Here is a 20127-nt window from a genome sequence, read left to right on the forward strand (position 1 = left end):
GTAACTAAGTAAATAACATGTATTTTTTTTATTATTTATTTATTTATTTATTTATTTTTGCGATACTTCAATACATATGCATGTAATCTGATGTATATAACACAAATAACAACTATTGAATTTCCGATTTCAAATCACACATAGCATCTGATCTGATTAACACATAGCAAATAATAAAGTAACATCATACATAGCATATGATATGGTTAATACATAGCATCTGATATATTTGCATCCAATTTAAAAAAAAAAAAATAGAAAATAACATTACCGTATTCTAATGTAGAAGGTGGAGGCTGATTGGCGATGATGGACTTGTGCCCGCAATACTCCTTGAAAGTTGCATCGTCTTCGAATAACAACGTATCCTTAACAAATAATTTAAACTTTGTTATGGAAAAATTTGATGATCATCTTCAAATGCAAAAAAAAAAAATAAAAAAAAAAAATCTAGAGCTTGAAATGGAATTGGGACATGCGCAAGTACTCCTAAGTGATATGAAAATCTTAAGGATGTCGATCAATGTTGATGTTACATATGAGAACCTCAAAGCGAGATTAGCGATAAAGAGTAAAACTCGAGAAAAATATAAAAACAAAATCTAATTTTGTCTTACAGTTATTAATGTAATTTTTGTTTAAGTTTATTAATGAAAATTTTATTTAAATCTGTCAATGAAAATGAATGTTCATTCTCTGTCATCGTATACATCATATTAAAATTACATATTTGACCACTAGTATTATTAATTTACATCTTAGATTATAAGTTTTATATTCAAGGAAACTCTAAGATCAAATTAAATAAAAAATAACAAGTGAAAAGAAAAGCATTGGCCATATTGAAGAAAACAACAAAGTAAAGTTGGACATGTCATTTCTACGAAAGTAGCTTTTGAGTAATTGAAAGTTGGACATGCCATTTCTATGAAAGTAAAATAATCACAACTGCAATATATAATGGAAAATTTTGTCATGGAATCATTAATAAAGTGACATTAATGTTTTTCTATTGTTATAAATTTTTATTCAATAAAACAAGTAGATTGTAAATGGATTTTCGTGTTGGTAGACGTTTTTGTGGGCAAATTTGGTCAAAGCTGCAAACAGTAAAATATCATTGATTATTTGATTATATATTTGTTTAGTGGTAAAATTTAATACTCCGTAGATAATTTTATGAATTGCAAATGGCTTAACCAAAAGAACTCCTTTTATGGTCATTGGTCAATTTCTTCAAAGAGTTTATACGTGTACCGTTTTTATTTTATTTTAGGATTTTTATTTCTACACTCCACCCTATAAAAAACTTTGATCTATATTGATTAATTTTTATTATTTTTTTTAGGCTTTGGTAAAAAATTGCAGAGTCAAAATTGTGGCATCTTCCCAATAAATATTATCTATTTTATTTATTTAATACACGCATCTTTTTTGTTTTATTTATATATCTTTTTTTATATTTAAACATTCATATATTTTTTTTTCACATTCTTTCAGCAATAATGATTAAACTCATACGTTACTAATTTATTTTGTTATAAAATATTATATTTGCAATAAAAATATAATTTTTTTATTATATTAAAACGATATGTAGATATACATTTTTTTAATAAGAATAAAGATTTATCTTATATAATAGAAATATAATTATTGTTTATGTAAAAGAATAGAAAATTTTTATATGATTAATGCAATATGAATAATTTATTTAATAATAATTTTAATATAAAATATTAATATTTTATTTTTGAAACAAAATATTCAGATTTTTTTTTTTTTTTGCAAATATGTCTCATAAATTTGTTTTTATAAGATTTTTATTAATATATGTATTTATTAACATTACAACTTTGGGGTTCTAAAAATACAACCATTTTTTTAAACATATAAAATGACAAACGATATGTTTTTTATTTAATATTGTAGTGATGTTTCCTATGAATCCTTTGCATCGATTGTCATTAAAAAAAATATTTTTTGTTTAGAACATTTTTCAATACATATTTACTTTTTAATGTTTTTTTTTCTAAATTTTGGTATTTATAATCATCTATCTTGTAAAAACATTTAAGAGAAAATTTAGAAAATAATAAAGTAAGTAAAAATTTAATTGAATATAACAAAATAATAATAAAGTTTGAAAAAAATTTAATAATCTGTAATGATAAAATAGTAAAATTAGTGTAATGATTTGAAATTATAATGATGAAGTAATAAGGTTAGGAAAGAGAAATTTTTTTTTTTGGAAAACAATATCTAGTATATTAGAGTAGGTGTAGAATGGAGTGTCTATAACATCATCATTTATTTTATTTTATTTATTTATTTATTTGTTTTTGTTTTGCACAAATATTTTTGATGCATCAATGTTTTTCTTTTGAAAAAGAATTTATTTTCTACCTGTTATGATAATAATTTATGGATTCTCGTTGAATTTAATAAAAAACAATGATACTTATGCTTGAGTGATGTAATTGAGATGCGTTTTAAGCCAATTAGTTGAACTATTTTGGGTCTAAAGTCTAAACCATAATTAAGACAATTAGTTCATCTAGACAAGATATTTTTAAAGATGGTAGTTCTTTAAAATGTTATAAAAATCCCAATTGAGGTAAAATAGGTGGTATTTAGGAGTAGGTTAATTTGCCGGTTCAAAAAAAGAAATAAGTTTATCATAAGTCATAACAATGGACAACACATGAAATGTTGTGTTTATGTCAAATTTAGGATGAAAATATTAAAATCGGGTTTAATACATGTTTAATTGGGTGAGTAATACTTTTGGGATATCGATAAAAATGACTACCATGAATGAAGTATTTAACTTAAATGACCATTTTTTGTGTTTTAAAAATTTGGCATTTTTCTCCGAAATCATTTCAAACTAACTTTATGTCATATTAAAGTTAATTTTTTCGACAAAGAAGTCCATTTCAAAGTGATATTTCGAATTTGAGATACCAGACAAAAAAAATATATTTCAAAATCTCAAGAACAACTACGAAATCTGATATACAACCCAAAATTTTGAGAAACTATTTTGTTTTTTCATAAAATATAACAAAATGTTAAAAAAAAAACATAATAGAAGAAATATATAAGATACAAGGACTTAATTTGACATGATTGAAAATTGAGTAATATTAGATATTTCAAAATGCTCATTTCAGTCATAGATAGAATAAGTTTTTGAAAAGTGTTTGATGTAACTGAGAGAAGAATACATATTATATAATTTTTGTTAATTTAGAATCCAGTGTTCCCGACTTAGAGGTTATTTCTGTAAAAATGCAAAATTTAATTAAATACATTTACTCTAAACAAAAAATAGTTATTTTTATTAAGGTTGATGTCATACAATGCCCAATAATAATAACACACAATTTGTTTTTTGAGTAGTTTAATGTTTAATTGTAGTCAATATGTCGGTATACTTGGTGTTACCGAGTTATCATTACATTATTAAAATACATGTCAATCGAGTAATTGTGTCACATTAGATGCTATAGTGGACATAATTTTGATGCCAAATTGAGTTAGAAGAATGATTCTATCATATTGAATGACAATGGATGCCACACAAGAATTAATATGAGTTTAGCAGGTTGACATCCATTTTAGTGGTAACGAGAACCCATAATAAATTTATTGACTTATTAAATAATTGGCAAAATGCAGAAAAAACCAACAATTTATCTATTAACATTCATAAAAAATTTTACATTTTGTTTATTTACAAAATAATATTTACATTTTCAGTTACCTTTCACAGTAACCCAAAAATCCGGTTGTTTTGTGATATGACATTTATGTTTTTTATTTTTAGGTTAACATGGAAACAAAAATAAGTGACATTGTCTCTTTCTCTAAGGTAAAACGTGATAAATATATGAGTAAATCTTGAAAGCTAACTCAAAATGCAAGAATTTTTATATAAACAAGATGTAAAAGTTTTTCTGAATATTGGTAAATAAATAGCTATATTTTTCTTTGTTTGCCCTTAAATATAATTAAAAATAAATAACTTAAAAAAGCATTATATATTATTGGTCGCCTAGAGTAACCCTTTTTATTAACATCGTAAGTTATTTTACATAGAATTTGATATGAATAAAATTACATTAATCTGGTTGTTAAGTTTTAAGTTTTAATATTATTAAATTCGAATAAAATATTTGCTTGTTACATTTTCAACCGATAGATGACCTTCCATAACAATCTCACTCATTTTTAGGTTAGAAAAACTGGGAGACAATGATGTGTATCTTGGCACAGTCCATTGACTCTAGAACACCATGGCCGAGTCCACTGAGATTGAACTCAAAAAATGCGAAAGAATCAACAGGAATTTTAATATTTGTGGAGTGAAAGTGAAGCCAATGGCGCTGTGTAATTTCTCAGTAATTGTTCGTGTTCTTGTCTGCACCTTTTGATCTGTTCACACGTAATTATACTCTCTATTAAGAAACCTTTGTCACTACCGATAGGCGATAACCCACAGTAGTCCCCCACTCCCCTAATTTGTACCATATTTACTTCTATTCTCTTCGATTCAACCAAGTAAATCTGTATCAATAGTGTTTTGGTTGGGGTTTCTGAAAGCGTTACTAATTTCAAAAATTGATGGGGAGTGAGGTGGAATTGATCGAGGAGACAATCGAAGAGTTTAACGACGTCGAAAACACCGTAATTGTGGCGGTGGGGAGGAACGTTAAGGAGAGTAAATCGCTGATATTGTGGGCGTTACAGTGCTTTGCTGGAATGAAGATGTGTCTCCTTCATATTCATAAACCTGCTCCGTTAATCACACTCGGTAAGTTAATCACTTCACGTACTGCTGTCGCTGCTGCTTTATGATATGAATTTGTTAGTTAATTTTGGTTTGAAATTTGCGAATTAGCCTACCTATTGCCAATCGATTGGAGCCCTAGCAATGTTTACGTTACGATTACATAATCCGGACTGATTCCAATGTTCGTAATTTTACAGTGGATGGAAAGTTCTATGAAAGTAGCCTAAAACAACAGGTGGTTAAGGCTTGGCGAGAGCTTGAAAAGCAAAAGATGCACAAAATCCTAAATCAATATCGCCTCATTCTTGATGAAGCTGGGGTATTGTTTCAATGTTTTTGCTCTTTCTCCTCCTACATTTTCTTCATTTTTAGCAGATTGGATGAAAATTGAAGATATATTGTAACTTTTTAACATTCATGGAAGAAATTTTAGTAATTTGGAGTTTGGTATTTGTGTAGGTGGAAGCAGGTAAGGTGTGGATAGAAGCTGATAATGTTGAAACAGGTATTGTGCAGACTATAGAGCAACATGGGATTAAGTGGCTTGTTATGGGAGCTGCAGCTGAGAAGCTATATTCAAAGTATGAGTTTCTATATGCATTAAGTCAGAAAGAAACACACATATAAATGTAATCAATTTATCTTGTTTTTTTGTTAATGAACCAAATTCTTCAAGATTACAGGGATATGTCAGAGCTCAAGTCTAATAAATCAATATATGTTTGCCAAAATGCCCCACCCATATGTCAAATATGGTTTGCTTGCAAAGGCCACCTCATCTATACAAGGAGTATGAAGGCGTTATCCTCTTTGCCAGCTGGCAAAGAGACAATGCTGACACTTTGTCATGCAATTGATGCTGATGTGGAAGTGAAATCCATTCGGTGTTTGGAGAATTCAATGAAAAATGGGTGTAGCTCTTCAACTTCAACTCATTTGATGATTGATGATACAAAAGATCAATTGGTTCAATCACTTTCTGATATGTTTCTGGTATAATACAACAAATTTTGCTTGTTCATTTTGGGAAAAATATATATTAAATGATTTTTTTTCCAGGAAAAACCTCAAGGGCTTTCGTCTTCTGAGTTGCATGATAAACTGGAGTATGCCAAAACAGATGCTGAAAACTCAAAACAGAAAGCATTTGAAGAGTCAATAAGAAGATGGAGGGCAGAAGAAGATGCTAAGGACATTTTGCATAAGGTGAAACTGAATTTCTTTATATCGATTTTGAAAACATGAATTAAATAGTTTGTTAAGTGTAACTTTTTAACCATGTTATAGGCAGAAACATCAGAAAACACATGTATGGAGGAAATCACAGAAAGAAAAGCAATGGAGGCTAAACTGTCGAAACAAATTGAAGAAATAGAAACAATGAAGAACCAAAGAGATGAATTCATAAAAGAGCTTCAGAAAGTCAAAAACCAAAAACCAGAGCTTGAAGACCAAATTTCAAAGGCACGTGATACAGAAAAAGAGTTGGAGGAGAGAATCATTCAAGCAGTGAATCTGTTAATCACTTTCAAAGAAAGTCGAGACAAGTTGCAAGATGAAGTCGATAATGCAAGGAGACAAATTAAAAAACTTACAAAATATATAAAAGAGGACACCACAACGAATTTGTCACAAGCACAATTTTATAAACCCTCGTTCATGGAAATCATGGAAGCTACTCAGGATTTCAATCAATCATTGAAGATCGGAGAAGGAAGAGATGGAAGTGTTTATAAAGGTATTCTTCGCCATGTAAGGGTTGCGATTAAGATGTTACCTTCCCTTGGTTCTCAAAGCGATGCAGAATTTGAACTTGAGGTAAATTACACTTTTGGTCCCTATAGGTTTTGATATTTTTTACAAGAATACTAAATTACAGTTTGGGTCCCTGTGGTTTTGTGTAGGTAGAGGTTTTGAGTAGAACGAGACATCCAAATATCGTAACCCTAATCGGCGTTTGTTCAGCAACAAGGTCGTTGATTTACGAGTACCTCGAAAATGGAAGCCTTGAAGATCGAATCATTAGTTCTAATTCTAAAGCGACAACTCCACCTCTTCCATGGCATACACGAATACGAATCGCTTCAGAGATATCTTCTGCCCTAATTTTTCTCCACTCCAGTAACCCTCAAATCATCCATGGAAACGTAACCCCAACCAACGTTCTTCTCGATTCAAACCACGTATCCAAACTAAGCGACTTCGGAATCAGTTTCGTTTTCTCTAAAATTAATGATCCCGAGGTTTCTGCTTACATCGACCCTGAATTTGTTGAATCCGGAACGCTTTCTCCTTCTTCTGATGTATACTCATTCGGAGTTGTGTTGTTGAGAATGCTAACAGGGAGGCCAGCTTCGAGTGTTGTGAATGACACGAAATGTGCGATGGAATTTGGGAATTTTGTTGAGATTTTGGATTTATCGGCTGGGGATTGGCCGATTGAGCATGCGAATGAGTTAGCTGATTTGAGTTTGAGATGCTGTGAGAAGAATCCATTGAAGAGGCCGAATCTTGTGAATGATATTTGGAAGACATTTGAGAAAATGAAAGATCGATTTACAATATCACCTGTTGAGCCTGAGTGTCATCGCAAAATCCCCTCTTATTTTGTCTGCCCGATTTTTCAGGTATCTAAACTCAAGAAATAGCAATGTACAGATGAATGAAAGTATTATATGCATTCATTAAAGGATTTTGTTGGTGATTTTCAGGAAGTGATGAAAGATCCATACATAGCAGCAGATGGTTTTACATATGAAGAAGATGCAATAAAAGGGTGGTTGAACAGTGGCCACAAGACTTCACCCATGACTAACCTTCAACTTGAACACTGTGACTTACTACCTAATCATGCTCTTTCCTATGCAATTCAAGAGTGGCAACAAATTTCCTAAAATACCCTTTATAGTTTTTGACTTTGACTTTTGACTGTGGTATCTATCAGTGCATAATTTGTGCAGCACAAAGTAAAAATTATATCTTTTGTTTGTTGATATAATTCATTAAAGCTTAATATAAAGTATGCTTTCCAACACAAGTTCTTGATTGTATGTATAGTTACAGTAATAATTTTATATTTAATTTATTTCTTTTTCTTTTTAGTTGGTTTGCTTTGGTTTCTTTCGACTTCTTTTAGGTTTAATGGATCTCTTCAAAGATAAATTAAATCTTAATTTACACGCTTCTTTTTAAAAGAATAGTTAGTTAAATCTTAGTGCATCTCAAATGGTCGACATGTAGTATGACTTAAAAGTTATGGTTATATCATTTTTTTTACTAACTTTAACCGCTATTTAAATATCATTTATAATGGTTCTTTTAATATTTTTTAGGAAAAAAAGAAGAAGACAAATTTAGCTTAATTATATAGTAATTATTAGGTTTAAACCCGTGAAAACCACGGTTTAGAAAGAAAAAAAAATTATTAAAAATTCAAAACCGTATTTTCTTATTAAATATTTACAAAAAAAATTATTAATTTACAAAGGTATAAGCTTTGTAAATAAGTTTATAATTTTGTTTTAAAATAAATATATACATTATTGTTAATATCCAATTTACATTTTGTAAATTGAAATAATATCCTGCCCGTGGACGAGTTGTCCGATAAATAAAATTTCGTTTAGTGTTTATTCAAATAAGCATGTAGATTTATGTATACTTTCTATATTATTATTTTATTTTTTTGCATCTGGACAAACTACTATTTAGAAACAATTTTTTAACACTTTTAATATCAACATACATTACAATAAAAGTGCAATAATGTAATAAAAAATAAAATATAATGAATTGTTCTTTCTTTCAAAGAAGGCTAATCTAATAAACATTTAGAACATGAAGTCAAAGAACGTTAGACCAATAATAAACAAAAAATGGAACTACATATTTCGATGTATTTTTACCATCAACTTGTTTTTGTTCCTGTTATTGAGTTGCTCTAGTAAATCAATTCATAGCAAAACTTTTTCCTTGTAGCCTTCCAGTTTCAAATTTTCATAATCACATTGATGGAGAGCTTTAACAAAAAAAAACATATTAAAACTATAAATAGAATCCCCAACCATCTTCAAATTTGCATCATCAAGATTATATAATTCTATCAGCACCCCACAATTGCTCCAAGAGCAAGAAAGGTCCCACCTCTCATATCCTAGTTTTTATTACAAGGATATGGAGAGATCTAAAATAAAGAACATATATGTCAAGTTAATTGAGGAATGAAATAAGTAATATTTAGGACCAAATTTTAATAAACTAACTCCCATAATAGGTCCCTAAAAAAAGGGAAAAAAAGCTACTTATAATATCAAAAATGAAAATTTCATCTTTAAGATTTCTACCAAATGTTACAAACTAACAATGCAGAGCATCTGCATCATATCAGTTCCTATGGTTTTAATTCAGTTTTAAATTTTACTTAATTAAAACACATCTTGGAGTCAAACATAAGCAAGCATAAAACAAAAGCAATGAAAATTAATTTAGTGTCAAATAATGAACCACCGTTTCAACCATTCAAAATGTGTCTTAATTTTACTATAGGCTCCATTGAAGAGGTGTCTTAATTTTACTATAGGCTGCAAAATGATATTTATTCCCACTTCAAATTTTATGTAAGTTAATAAATTCCTCAAAAGAATAAATGAAAAGAAAAACTACATTAAATAACTACAAATGATAATATAACAATAACATATTCCAGAAAATGCACTATGGACGTTTTCTCAGCAAAAGAACCAAAATTTTGATCTTCATGCTGTTCTTTTGTCGCTTTAAATGTAGATCTCGAGTTCAAAACTTATGGATGAAAACATAATACTATAAATACAATATCGAAATTAAAATTAGTTTTAGTTAAATTATTAAAAATACAAACAAAGACATAAAACATACAAGTCAAAAATTACCTCGGCCAAGTAAAACTTATAAACACGCAAACTACAACAGAGAAATCCAAACGTAAGTAGAAGTTGAAATCCACCTCGCTCATGTAAAAATTAAGTTGTTGCATTTTGATTTGATCTACAAAATCATACTTTAACCTACCCAACTGATGACTTTCTTTTTTACAAAAACTAACTCATTAATCCATCGTCAACGCATACCGCTTTAATAAAAATAAAAATATACATAAATTGTAAAAATTACCTTGGCAAGATTTGGATTTCTAATCTATAGAGATAGGTTTGACCCATAATTTAATTATTTTGGAGACAGAGGCAAAACATGAAGGATAGCTTCACTTAGTCATTTCACCAAACACCTAGTATGCAACTGCTCAATTTCTTCCTTAAGTGTACATGAATGACGTCTTCTTCCTAATGAGGACAATAGATATGGAGAATGTAAAGAACGTGCAGTGGGGGTGAATTGAAGTAGAACAACACTTTAGCACCCTCACCAACAAGACTTAACCCTTTAATAGTATATATGTAGCAATGAATCCATTGTGAAGTGTCATGGAGGATTGCAATAAGTTAGAATGTGAGGATGATACAGAAAACACACACACACATCGTTAAACACAAACACAAAGTTAGCGTTTAGAGGAATTATAAGAAGCTTGTACCTCCAGATTTGAGAATCTTGTGATTTAAATGCGAGGATGATTTTACAAGGTGATTCTATTGATTTTGTAACCGAAGGGAGTGAATGAGGAATTTTGAAATCCAAATAAGAACGAACCAAATGATCGAGATTTGAGGCTGATTGAAGATTTAGAAGATGGATTACTGATTTTTCGTGATTTATTAAAATATGAAATTCAAGAGCATAAAAGGTCACAAGGATAATTTCGGAATATCACTTTGATAGAATGAGCGGGAAAAATAAGGTGGAAAGGGGCGTAAGGAGAAGCCACGTGGCAATATAGGTACTTATTTATTAGGATAGGATTTAAAAAAATAGCCAAAAAGATTAGAAATGTCTCGATTCTACTAAGTCACTTATTGGAGTGCGATTAGGCCATAATGGGCTGTTATGGACTGTGATTTTTTTATGGACTGAGCCTAGAAGCCTATAGTAGTTAATGTTTGAAAAAAATATCATTAATTATATAACTATATAACCATCTACTATTTAACATTATACATTAAGCACTTATACAATATGAGCTGAAGAGAAGATATCAAATGCGATTGAGGAAAGGAAATCGTAGATCGAGCAAAGAAAATGCCAATGACGATTTCATCATGCAAAAATGACAAAATTCGAACTTATATTTTATTTTAATTTTTTTTATGAAATCGCAGACCATGAAGGTTTACTTGCATTTTTGATGAGTATATGAATCATTTCTATATTTTTTTGGGTATTTTTTTGGAAAAAACTTTAAAACGTTAGCTAAATTTGTTTTTTGTTTTGTTTTGTTTTGGTTTTTATTTTTGTTTTTTTTGGTTTGTTTTTTTTTTAATTTAACTAATTCAATCTAAAAAATAGTTAATATTCATCTATCTAAAATGTTCAATTTAAAACTTCCTTATTTAATTTGTCCTTTTTTATTTATTTTTCATAAATTAGTGTTAAAAAAACTTAGATATTTATAAAATAAAATAAAATGCCTTAAAAGACTTTTTATGATTTTTTTTTCAAAACATCATAACATAAATAACAAACCTTTTAAAAGAGCTTTTGATTTGTAGAATAAATATTTCACCTCTCAACTTTTACTTTTATTAAGACAAACACTTTTATAAAAAACAAAATCACAGTAAATAACATTTTTATAAAAAAAAATGTAATATCTTAGAAAATAGATTTTATGAGGTATATCCTCTTAAATATTTCGCCAGTATATAGTAAATGTAATTATCCAGATTGATGATGTGATTAGCTTTTTTGTCCAAATACAACACTTTTTTCAGGAAAATGCAATACTTTACATATCAAATGCAATACTTTGAGGATCTTTTAGTTATTCTTTGAAGTATGATTGGATGATGATTTCTTTTCCTAATTTGATCGAGCCATTAAATATAATATTAATATACATGGTTTTGTTAGAAATAGATGTATCTCAGGTTTTGATTTGATCATAGTTAAAACAAAGAGACATTGGACGTGTTTAACAAAATTAGCTGAGAGACAAGAGTTGTAACCAATGTTTTAAAACCCGGGTCGACCCGGCCGGTTCAACCGGTTGAACCGTGACCCAGGGTAGAAGACGGGTCAATTGAGATCGGTTTTTTGTAAAAATACGGACCGGATCGAACCGGCTGGGTTTCCCCTAAACCGCGGTTCGACTGCTTATGTCGAACCGGTTAAAACCGGATTGACACGTTTTAATAGGGCTTGGATAGTTGGATACAAGTAGCGAACGACAAAACAACGAGCCGTTTACGATTTCTTCAATGTTTTTCAATGTTTAAACTTTGTGGACATCAAATTATTGGTTATATATGTTTATGCATTATGTCGGAAAGTAAATATATATAAAAATAGAAAAAGACCATAAACCGGGTTGACCCGGCAGTTCAACCGGTTGAACCGGTTGACCCGTGAACCGGTCATCACACCGGGTCAACTAAAAACCCGGGTTTTAAAACATTGGTTGTAACTTTTATTTATATATAAGTGTTTGGAAAACTAGATGAAAGCTTTTAAAAGTGTAAAATTACATAAAAATGAAAAGTTAATAGTTGGTAAAAATTAATAGTTCCCAAAGCTATTTGAAGTAACTTTAGATTATGAGCTTTTTAAAAAATAAAAAATAAAAGCTTGAAGTTCGTATTCCCGTACGAAATTTTTTCTTTAGTTTGAGTTTTTTAAATGCCAAAACTTTTTGAAATCACTCAATGCACCAACAATGTTTATTATTGATACCGATATAATTACATAAACAATGTTTATTATTGATATTGATATAATTACATTTTTCTGTGGTGCATGAAAGTATTGAAATAATCGACATTAAAACGTTTACAAATATGTTGATTTTTATAATTAAAGTAGCAACAGACTATAAAACGTTTTATAATTAAAGTCCATCACTATTCCATCAGTAATACGACTCCAAATAATCAACATCAATCCATCACACAATACATCTAATGTTATTCCATCACTTAGGATCTGCTGCTAATCATTTACAAATATGTTGCTTTTTGGTTGTTTAAACTTGGTTTCAAAGTTGTTTGAGCGATAAAATATGTTAGATTAACCACAAATATTTTCATCGTGAAAGGACATGTTAAGTTGCTAAAATTATTAGCCACCAATATATACTAACTATAAATTTACATTGCTAATTCATTGCTAATCTGTATTTGTAATGGATTAACGAGAGATTTAGCCTTGTCTAAAATCTATATTTTTTGGTAGTGGTAGATACATCAGACAAGCATGAATATAGAAAACTTTGAGGTTAGTGGCAGTTTATCATTGCAATTTTCTCAAACTAAGGATTCATGATTCATATGTGTATATCTACTTAACTAATATGGTTATATAGTTATATAGTAATATGTTAGAAGATTCACATATGATTTTCAATACTTTATAACATAATGATCCACAAGTGAATAATTATTTTGGGCTATATAATTACATAATCATTATATGTGTTTGTAAATTTAATAAACTTACGTTACAAATATTTAAGGACATTAAATTTATACAAATATAGTATTTTGGGCTATATAATTACATAATCATTATATGTGTTTGTAAATTTAATAAACTTATGTTACAAATGTTTTAAATGAAAAACATATACTAACGAATTAACAATAGAAAGACATGAGATGTGGAATGACGTTAAATGACGTTGAGGTTAAGTTATCTACGATACAAATTTGTAAAACAAATCATGCTTTTTATTGGATTAATGTGTTCGGCATGAAATGCATTTAAAACTTCTTTTATGGTTTTAAATGAACACAAATATATAATTAGCTTTATACATATTTGATGCATCGCACATTTAAAATTAACGTTTTTAAATAAAAAAAAGTAAGTGCAAACGCCATCTAATTCATGTGTTAAAAAATGCTATAAAGCAAATTTCGTATACAAGAGCTTATTATTAACAGATGGCTTGTATACTAATACTTTAGCCATCGTCTTTTTTTAAATGCTTAATTTTATAAAAAGTAGACCACATAAGATGACTTGACCTTGATTAGACTTGGTTAATAATGAATTTTGCCCATTTATTTGATAAATATTTATATATTTTGGTTACATTAAAAAACCCTTTATAACAGCAATTGACAGGGTATAATATATAGGATGTGCTAAGCTTCGTAGAATCCGGTTTAAATTTGTTATGTTTATGGCAAAAGTTTCCAAAAAAAAAAAAAAAAAAATTAGAGAGATATACGACAAGTAATTCTAAAGCTGATTTTTTTTAAAAATAACTATCAATTTCCTTGATCATTATTATATATATATTAAAGTTATGAAGAAAAGGAACAGTAGAGTTCCTAAGATGTTGGCAAAAATGGCCCATGTTTATGTGTTTGGTTGCAATTTCGAGTTCGTGGGCATTTTATGGACTTATCAACATTCTCAGATGTTTCTCGATTTTCTCCACCGCCTTATCTTCCTTCTCTAATAATATCTCTTTCTTTCTCTTTCTCTTGCTTTCTGGATGGTTCCATCCACTGCCCTAGACGGCGTCATACCGCTGTAGGTAATCGATTCTTCCAGTTTCTTCCTATCACCGTTCCTTATCCAAACCATCTGTTCTTTTCCCTCTTTCCTCGAATAACAAACCTTCCGTTCTTTTTCCTCTTTTCTTGGATAATGTTCATCGCCACAACCATCCAACAAGAATCAGTGCTCCACCAAATTGAGGTTAAACAGATGAATAAATCGTTCAATTTTGGGGTTTTATTGAAGCATCTGGGATGAAGATATCCGCTCTCCACCGTGTGCCGTCGCCCCCCATGTGAAACCTTCGACCGTTGACCTTCGCACCCTACAGTTACAGGTTCTTCCTTCCACCGACCTTCGCACCCTACAGTTACAGGTTCGTTTTTTTCAACTTTTTTCTGTTTTCGTTTCACGATGTCTCACCTCCCCCTTCTACATAGCTCTTGCTCGATCGAGTTGTTCCGACAGCGCATATGTTTCCACTCTACCACACCACCGACTTCATGTTTGTTCTTTGCTTCCATATGTTTCGTTCGTTCACCACCTTCCTGATGAATTTGTACATCTAAACCGTTCATACAGTGCGGTCGATCATTTGGTAAGGTTTCGATTTTCGATTTTCACCATCCTTCTCGACTTCTTCTTTTCTTTCTCTTTTTCTATAGTTTGATTGATTAGTTTTTTGATGATACAAAATCGAGTATATAAGATTTGATTGTAGCTCTTAGGATGCACACCAATTGCTCGATAAAATACTTGAAGCAAGTTTTTCAATTTTTTTTATCAGATGATAACAACCATAGGCATGGGGACGGGATTGTTAGGGAGTGATGCAGAGGGTTAAAGATCAGCAACTTTCAACATCTACAAAACCAGCAACCATTGTAATTGCACCCCAAGTGTTCGTTAAAATGCACAGGTTAGTTATTATTTTCATTGTATGTCCCAGCCAAAACATATGCTGAACTGTGTACAAAAAACTTCATTTCACCACTTGAAGATTTGATTCCCTTTTATTGTAAGCTCTTGGATCCAACCAACCTTACAAATCTTTTCTCTATCACCAAGTTCCTTGGATTGTTAGCTACTGGAACTACAGGTTATTTTCTCAATGATTTGCAGCCTCAAATCAAATATTTTTGTGTAAGGCAAGAATAATAACTAATAAATAATGTTTTGTACATATTTTCAGCTGATGCAAAGACATTGGTTCCACAGGCAAGAAATGAAGCAACTGAGTTTCGTTGTAAATATGGCTATGAGATGGTTGTTTATGTATTAGCAAGATGGTATTAATCCTACAGTTTTTTTGAGTTCCGTTTATCAGATTATGTCATATCATTTTTTATGTTGATAAATCTATATGTTGCAGGATTGCTGACAAATCACAAGTTTATACTCAACATGCTTACATGAGACCACTTGGAGTAGGTTAGTTTCTAGATGTGAAGTTGTTATTAGTTGCTTATTTTTGTGAATGTGCATGATTTTATTGATTTGTTTGAACTTCAGTGGCTATGTTGTTGGGTATTGATGATGAGAATGGGTCTAAACTCTTCAAATGTGATCCAACAGGTCACTTCTTTGGACATTAGGTGTGTAGAATTTTGTAATGGATTTATAAAAAGATATAAATTTGTTATCTGATGTAGTTTTTGAATTTTGTTTGTAGGCAACAAGTGTTGGATTGAAAGAGCAAGAGGCTATTAATTTCCTTTAGAAGAAATGGAAAAATGACACCCTCAATTTACTTATGATGAAACTGTACAGGTGAATTACTACACTTTCTTTGAGTTGAAACTATTGTGTAATTGTATTTAACATTGACATATGCTTGATGCATCCCATGTTTGACTGTAGACTGCAATTTCTGCTTTGCAATGATGCAATCTGTTCTACAAGAAGACTACAAGGCCAATGAGATTGAGGTTGCAAATACCGGTTTGGAGCTGAACCATCAGAAGTGTATCTATTTCAAATCGTTGTTTGTTGCTTTCTTTCCATTTCTAGGGCAAAAACAGGTGACTGTCTCTGTTTCTGATTTCGTTCTTCATCTGCTAATTTCATCGATTTCTTTTTCTATTACGTTGGCAGTGATAACAAATTAGACTTAATTAATCGGCTTGGTGTGAGATGTTATCCCAGGAACATGTTCCAAAGACCCACTTCAAACACAAGGTTCGTTTACAGTTTTTTGTTAATTTTTCCGTTTTTTTTTCAATACCTACTGAAAATGAATCAGTACCTGTTGATTTTGTTTTTGACCATCTAATGCCAGAAAAATCCTTAATAGTTTGTTACTGTGGAAGATTTTTTTTTGGCAGGGAGAGATGACATTTTTTCATCCGTATTTAGGGGACTCTATACTGAAGACATAAATACTTCTACAGCAGTGATCGACCAGGTAAATCATGCTGACTTCGCTGTATTATCTTTTGGTTTTGGTGTTTATTCAGGTGTGAATTAGTTTCATCTCAATTCCTTTAGTTTTTTTGGTTATTTTAATGAGTTTATCTCATGTTGCAGTTTGAATAAGATGAGGATTGACATTAATTTCTTGGATTAACATCATCAGGGTTGTTGAATAGCAACATGGTTCTTCATCTCTTACAAGGGCGTATCTGTTATTGATGCTTTCAACTTGAAATTAATCTAGAGAATAAGAAGTTTGATCCTCCTTATAAAGTGTTTGTATATACTGTTTCATTTCACTGGAAAATGATTGTGTTGGCTGTGAGTCTTTTATCTTTTCTATAGCTGAGAAGTTTGATCAGTATATGATTCCTTTGTTTTTTTGTAAGGTAGTTTTAATGGTAACTCCATGAAGGTAGCCAGAGTTATTGTTCAACAATGGGTTCAAAGAGGCTTATGTTATCTGAGTTGGAGTTAGTGGCAACAATGGGCGGTTGGTATTATCATTCACTTTTTTCTTCATGGAAGCATTCAAATAGGAGAATATTTGGACAAAGTATATGTTTAATTTATCGTAAGTTTTCGGTAGTTGGATACTCAGGTGGAAGCATACATACATGGGCTGCACTCAAGTACATTCCTGATAGAATTGCAGGTATTTCACCATTCTTTAAATCAAATACTTTTTTTTAATCTGATTATCTTGAACTGAAAATATAGGTGCTTTCATGGTAGCACCTTTGGTGAATCCATATGAAGCAACCATGACTAAGGTTGAGACACGTAGGACATGGGACAAGTGTATGCAGAATCTAGGTTTCAAATGGGACAGTGTATGCAGTAAAAGAATATGCAGTTTTTTATGTTTAGAATTGAAATAGATTAAATGATGAATGCTATAAACACGATTCTAAATCTCTTCTGTGGAGAAACTAACCAAAAAGCATAAATTTGTCTTTGTATGTCTTTAATGACTTAGACAAAAAAAATCACACATCTGTCAAACACTTGGTTGTTGGACCAATAGTCTTGAAGGGTATTGGAAGCTCGCTTTTCATCTTTAGCAGTAAAATCCGTGCCTTTCTTCTGGTTAGTAATTAATTTCTGACTGTAAGTATCATTTTCTTGATTTGTTATGCTAAGAAACAATTATTTAACATATTATTTTAACATCATTTTTTAGATTTTTCTTCAACTGATTGCAATTGTGTGTATGTATCATGTATGCAAATAGGTAAATTTATGATTTCATATCATCAAAATATATTGATTATGAAGAATCTAGGTTTATAACTTCATCATACATACTGTTTTTTTACCAAACTGCCCCTACATACCGTTTTTAAACTTTAAAAAAAATGATTTTAACAGTTTTGGACCAAACTGCCCCTGCATACTATTTTTATAGTTAAAAAAATTTGATTTTAATAGTTTTGGACGAAAATGCCCTTGCATAATGTTTTTATACTTAAAAAAATTGAATTTAACAATTTTGGATGAAACTACCATTGCATACTGTTTTTATAGTTAATTTTTTTTATTTTAACAGTTTTGGACAAAAGTATCCCTAATGTTTCAAATTTATTGTGCAAAATGATGAGCGGGTGTGGTTTATTGCCTTTGTGTCTGCGGCCCCACCACACGATGATGAAGCAACGAAGATAACTAAAAGGTTTATGCCAAACTTGAAGGTTTTTTTACCTCAAAGAAGAGCGAAAGGTAAGTTTCCTATCTTAATAAATGTATCTTGATTTCAATACAAAAAAAGAAACATAACTTCCTTTGTAGATTTGTAATTGTAACAGGTGCTAGAAATTGGATATGCATGAACCTGGAACAACTTTCTGGGAAAATTTGGAATCTGAAATGGCAGAGTCCTGATAAGAAATTTTGCAGCTAAGTTTTATTTCTGTTTCCTGCTTTCAAAGGGTTTTGTTTATTGGGTTGTAAATTACCTTTCATTTAATTAGTAATTTGTTGTAAGATTAGGCTGTTTTAATGAAATTGAGGAAACACCCCAAATAACATTAATAACATAAATAATAGATTCTGTTAGAACGAAAAGAGGTACAACATCTATTTATTCGTTTATGTATTTATTTACATGCTTTATACTCAAAGTAGTTCAACAAATACAATCCAAGTACAAAAAAAAAACCCGAAGACGTGGCCACCACCCCAGTCTCATCCCATTAACCAAACAATAAACTCATGAAGTATATATTTCGATAAATAGCTTAACTTGCATTTGCAACTTGCAAAGGGAGAAAAAAGACATTAATTTGATAATGCCACTTAAGAGGTATTTGGCAAACCGACAACAAAACAATACCCAAACTACAAAAAAATAGTTCGTCAACTAACATTTACAAACAACAAACAACAGAAAAAATTGTCGCATCTGACCCCGCAACGCGGGGTTCCCCACCTAGTTGTAATGAAAATAATTGATTGATTCTGATTGTAAAACTATAATAAAGAAAAATATTCCAAAGACCCCATCCAACATTTATAGTTTGTTGCACTCATAATTAACTTTGTCCACGTGCTTTAAAATCTCAAAATTTCATAAGAATTAAATGCAACAATATTTATTCGAACATTTTGATATTATTTTTTTCTTTAAAGGAAAACAACTAAAATGTAACTGAAAAATCCAAACTCTTAAGTTAAGACATACCTATTTTATTGATAAACTAATGTATTTCTAAAATTATATGCAGTCATTAAAATAAAAATCAATAAAAGATAAGGTTTCCGATTCATACAAATATATTCAATGTATAATCCTAATAAGTCGTTATACGGAAATAATGAGAAAAGTTCAATAAAAAGTCATAATTAATCAATGAATAAAGGAACCAAAGAACCAATAATAAACGTCAGAATGTAAAGTGATTGATGGTCAAGTGATGGGTTGTATATTTGTACGTTGGACACATATGCATTCTCACGATCCAAAAAGTACCTGAAAACATTTAATCCCTAACTCTAAGCACAAAACTTAGTGAGTTCTCCAAAATACCATATACATCACATACCAATGGGCCCCACCGTAGGGGTATACTTCAACCTATGTGAACGCTATGCCCCCTCATAGTCTTATAATCACTTCCATTGATGTAGTCCCATTGCACCATTTTTTGTTATGGTCCCACCATAGTCTTTCATACAACTATTATGGCCCCCATAGTCTATCATACCATTGCTATGGTTCCCCATAATCTTTCATATAAAAGTCACAAAGACAGTCTAGCATACAATAACACTTAACATACTACATAGTGTAGTGCGAAGACTCACCTTACAGAATCTGAAAA

The 20127-nt window shown here is 30.4% G+C and overlaps 1 protein-coding gene and 1 pseudogene across 2 annotated transcripts; both read left to right on the forward strand.

Moving 5' to 3' along the window:
- The first annotated feature begins 4221 nt into the window (after window positions 1-4221).
- LOC145137015 (U-box domain-containing protein 32-like) lies at window positions 4222-7899 on the forward strand. Of its 2 annotated transcripts, XM_079071157.1 has the most exons (8): window positions 4222-4819; window positions 4996-5117; window positions 5258-5379; window positions 5482-5791; window positions 5858-6004; window positions 6086-6616; window positions 6703-7425; window positions 7510-7899. In XM_079071157.1, exons 1-8 carry the CDS (start codon window positions 4630-4632, stop codon window positions 7690-7692), a joined length of 2328 nt encoding a protein of 775 aa, XP_078927283.1. In that variant the 5' UTR covers window positions 4222-4629; the 3' UTR covers window positions 7693-7899. The 2 variants fall into 2 exon arrangements, with proteins under 2 accessions (XP_078927283.1, XP_078927284.1); XM_079071158.1 differs by lacking the exon at window positions 4222-4819 and having other exon boundaries at window positions 4997-5117; window positions 5475-5791.
- A 7301-nt stretch (window positions 7900-15200) lies between these two features.
- Window positions 15201-16930, forward strand: LOC145139678 (proteasome subunit alpha type-6-like; annotated as a pseudogene).
- The last annotated feature ends 3197 nt before the right edge of the window (window positions 16931-20127 follow it).

This window comes from Lactuca virosa, chromosome 9 (assembly GCF_052849685.1).
Source record: "Lactuca virosa cultivar CGN04683 chromosome 9, Lactuca_virosa_CGN04683_v6, whole genome shotgun sequence".
Lineage (NCBI taxonomy): Eukaryota > Viridiplantae > Streptophyta > Magnoliopsida > Asterales > Asteraceae > Lactuca > Lactuca virosa.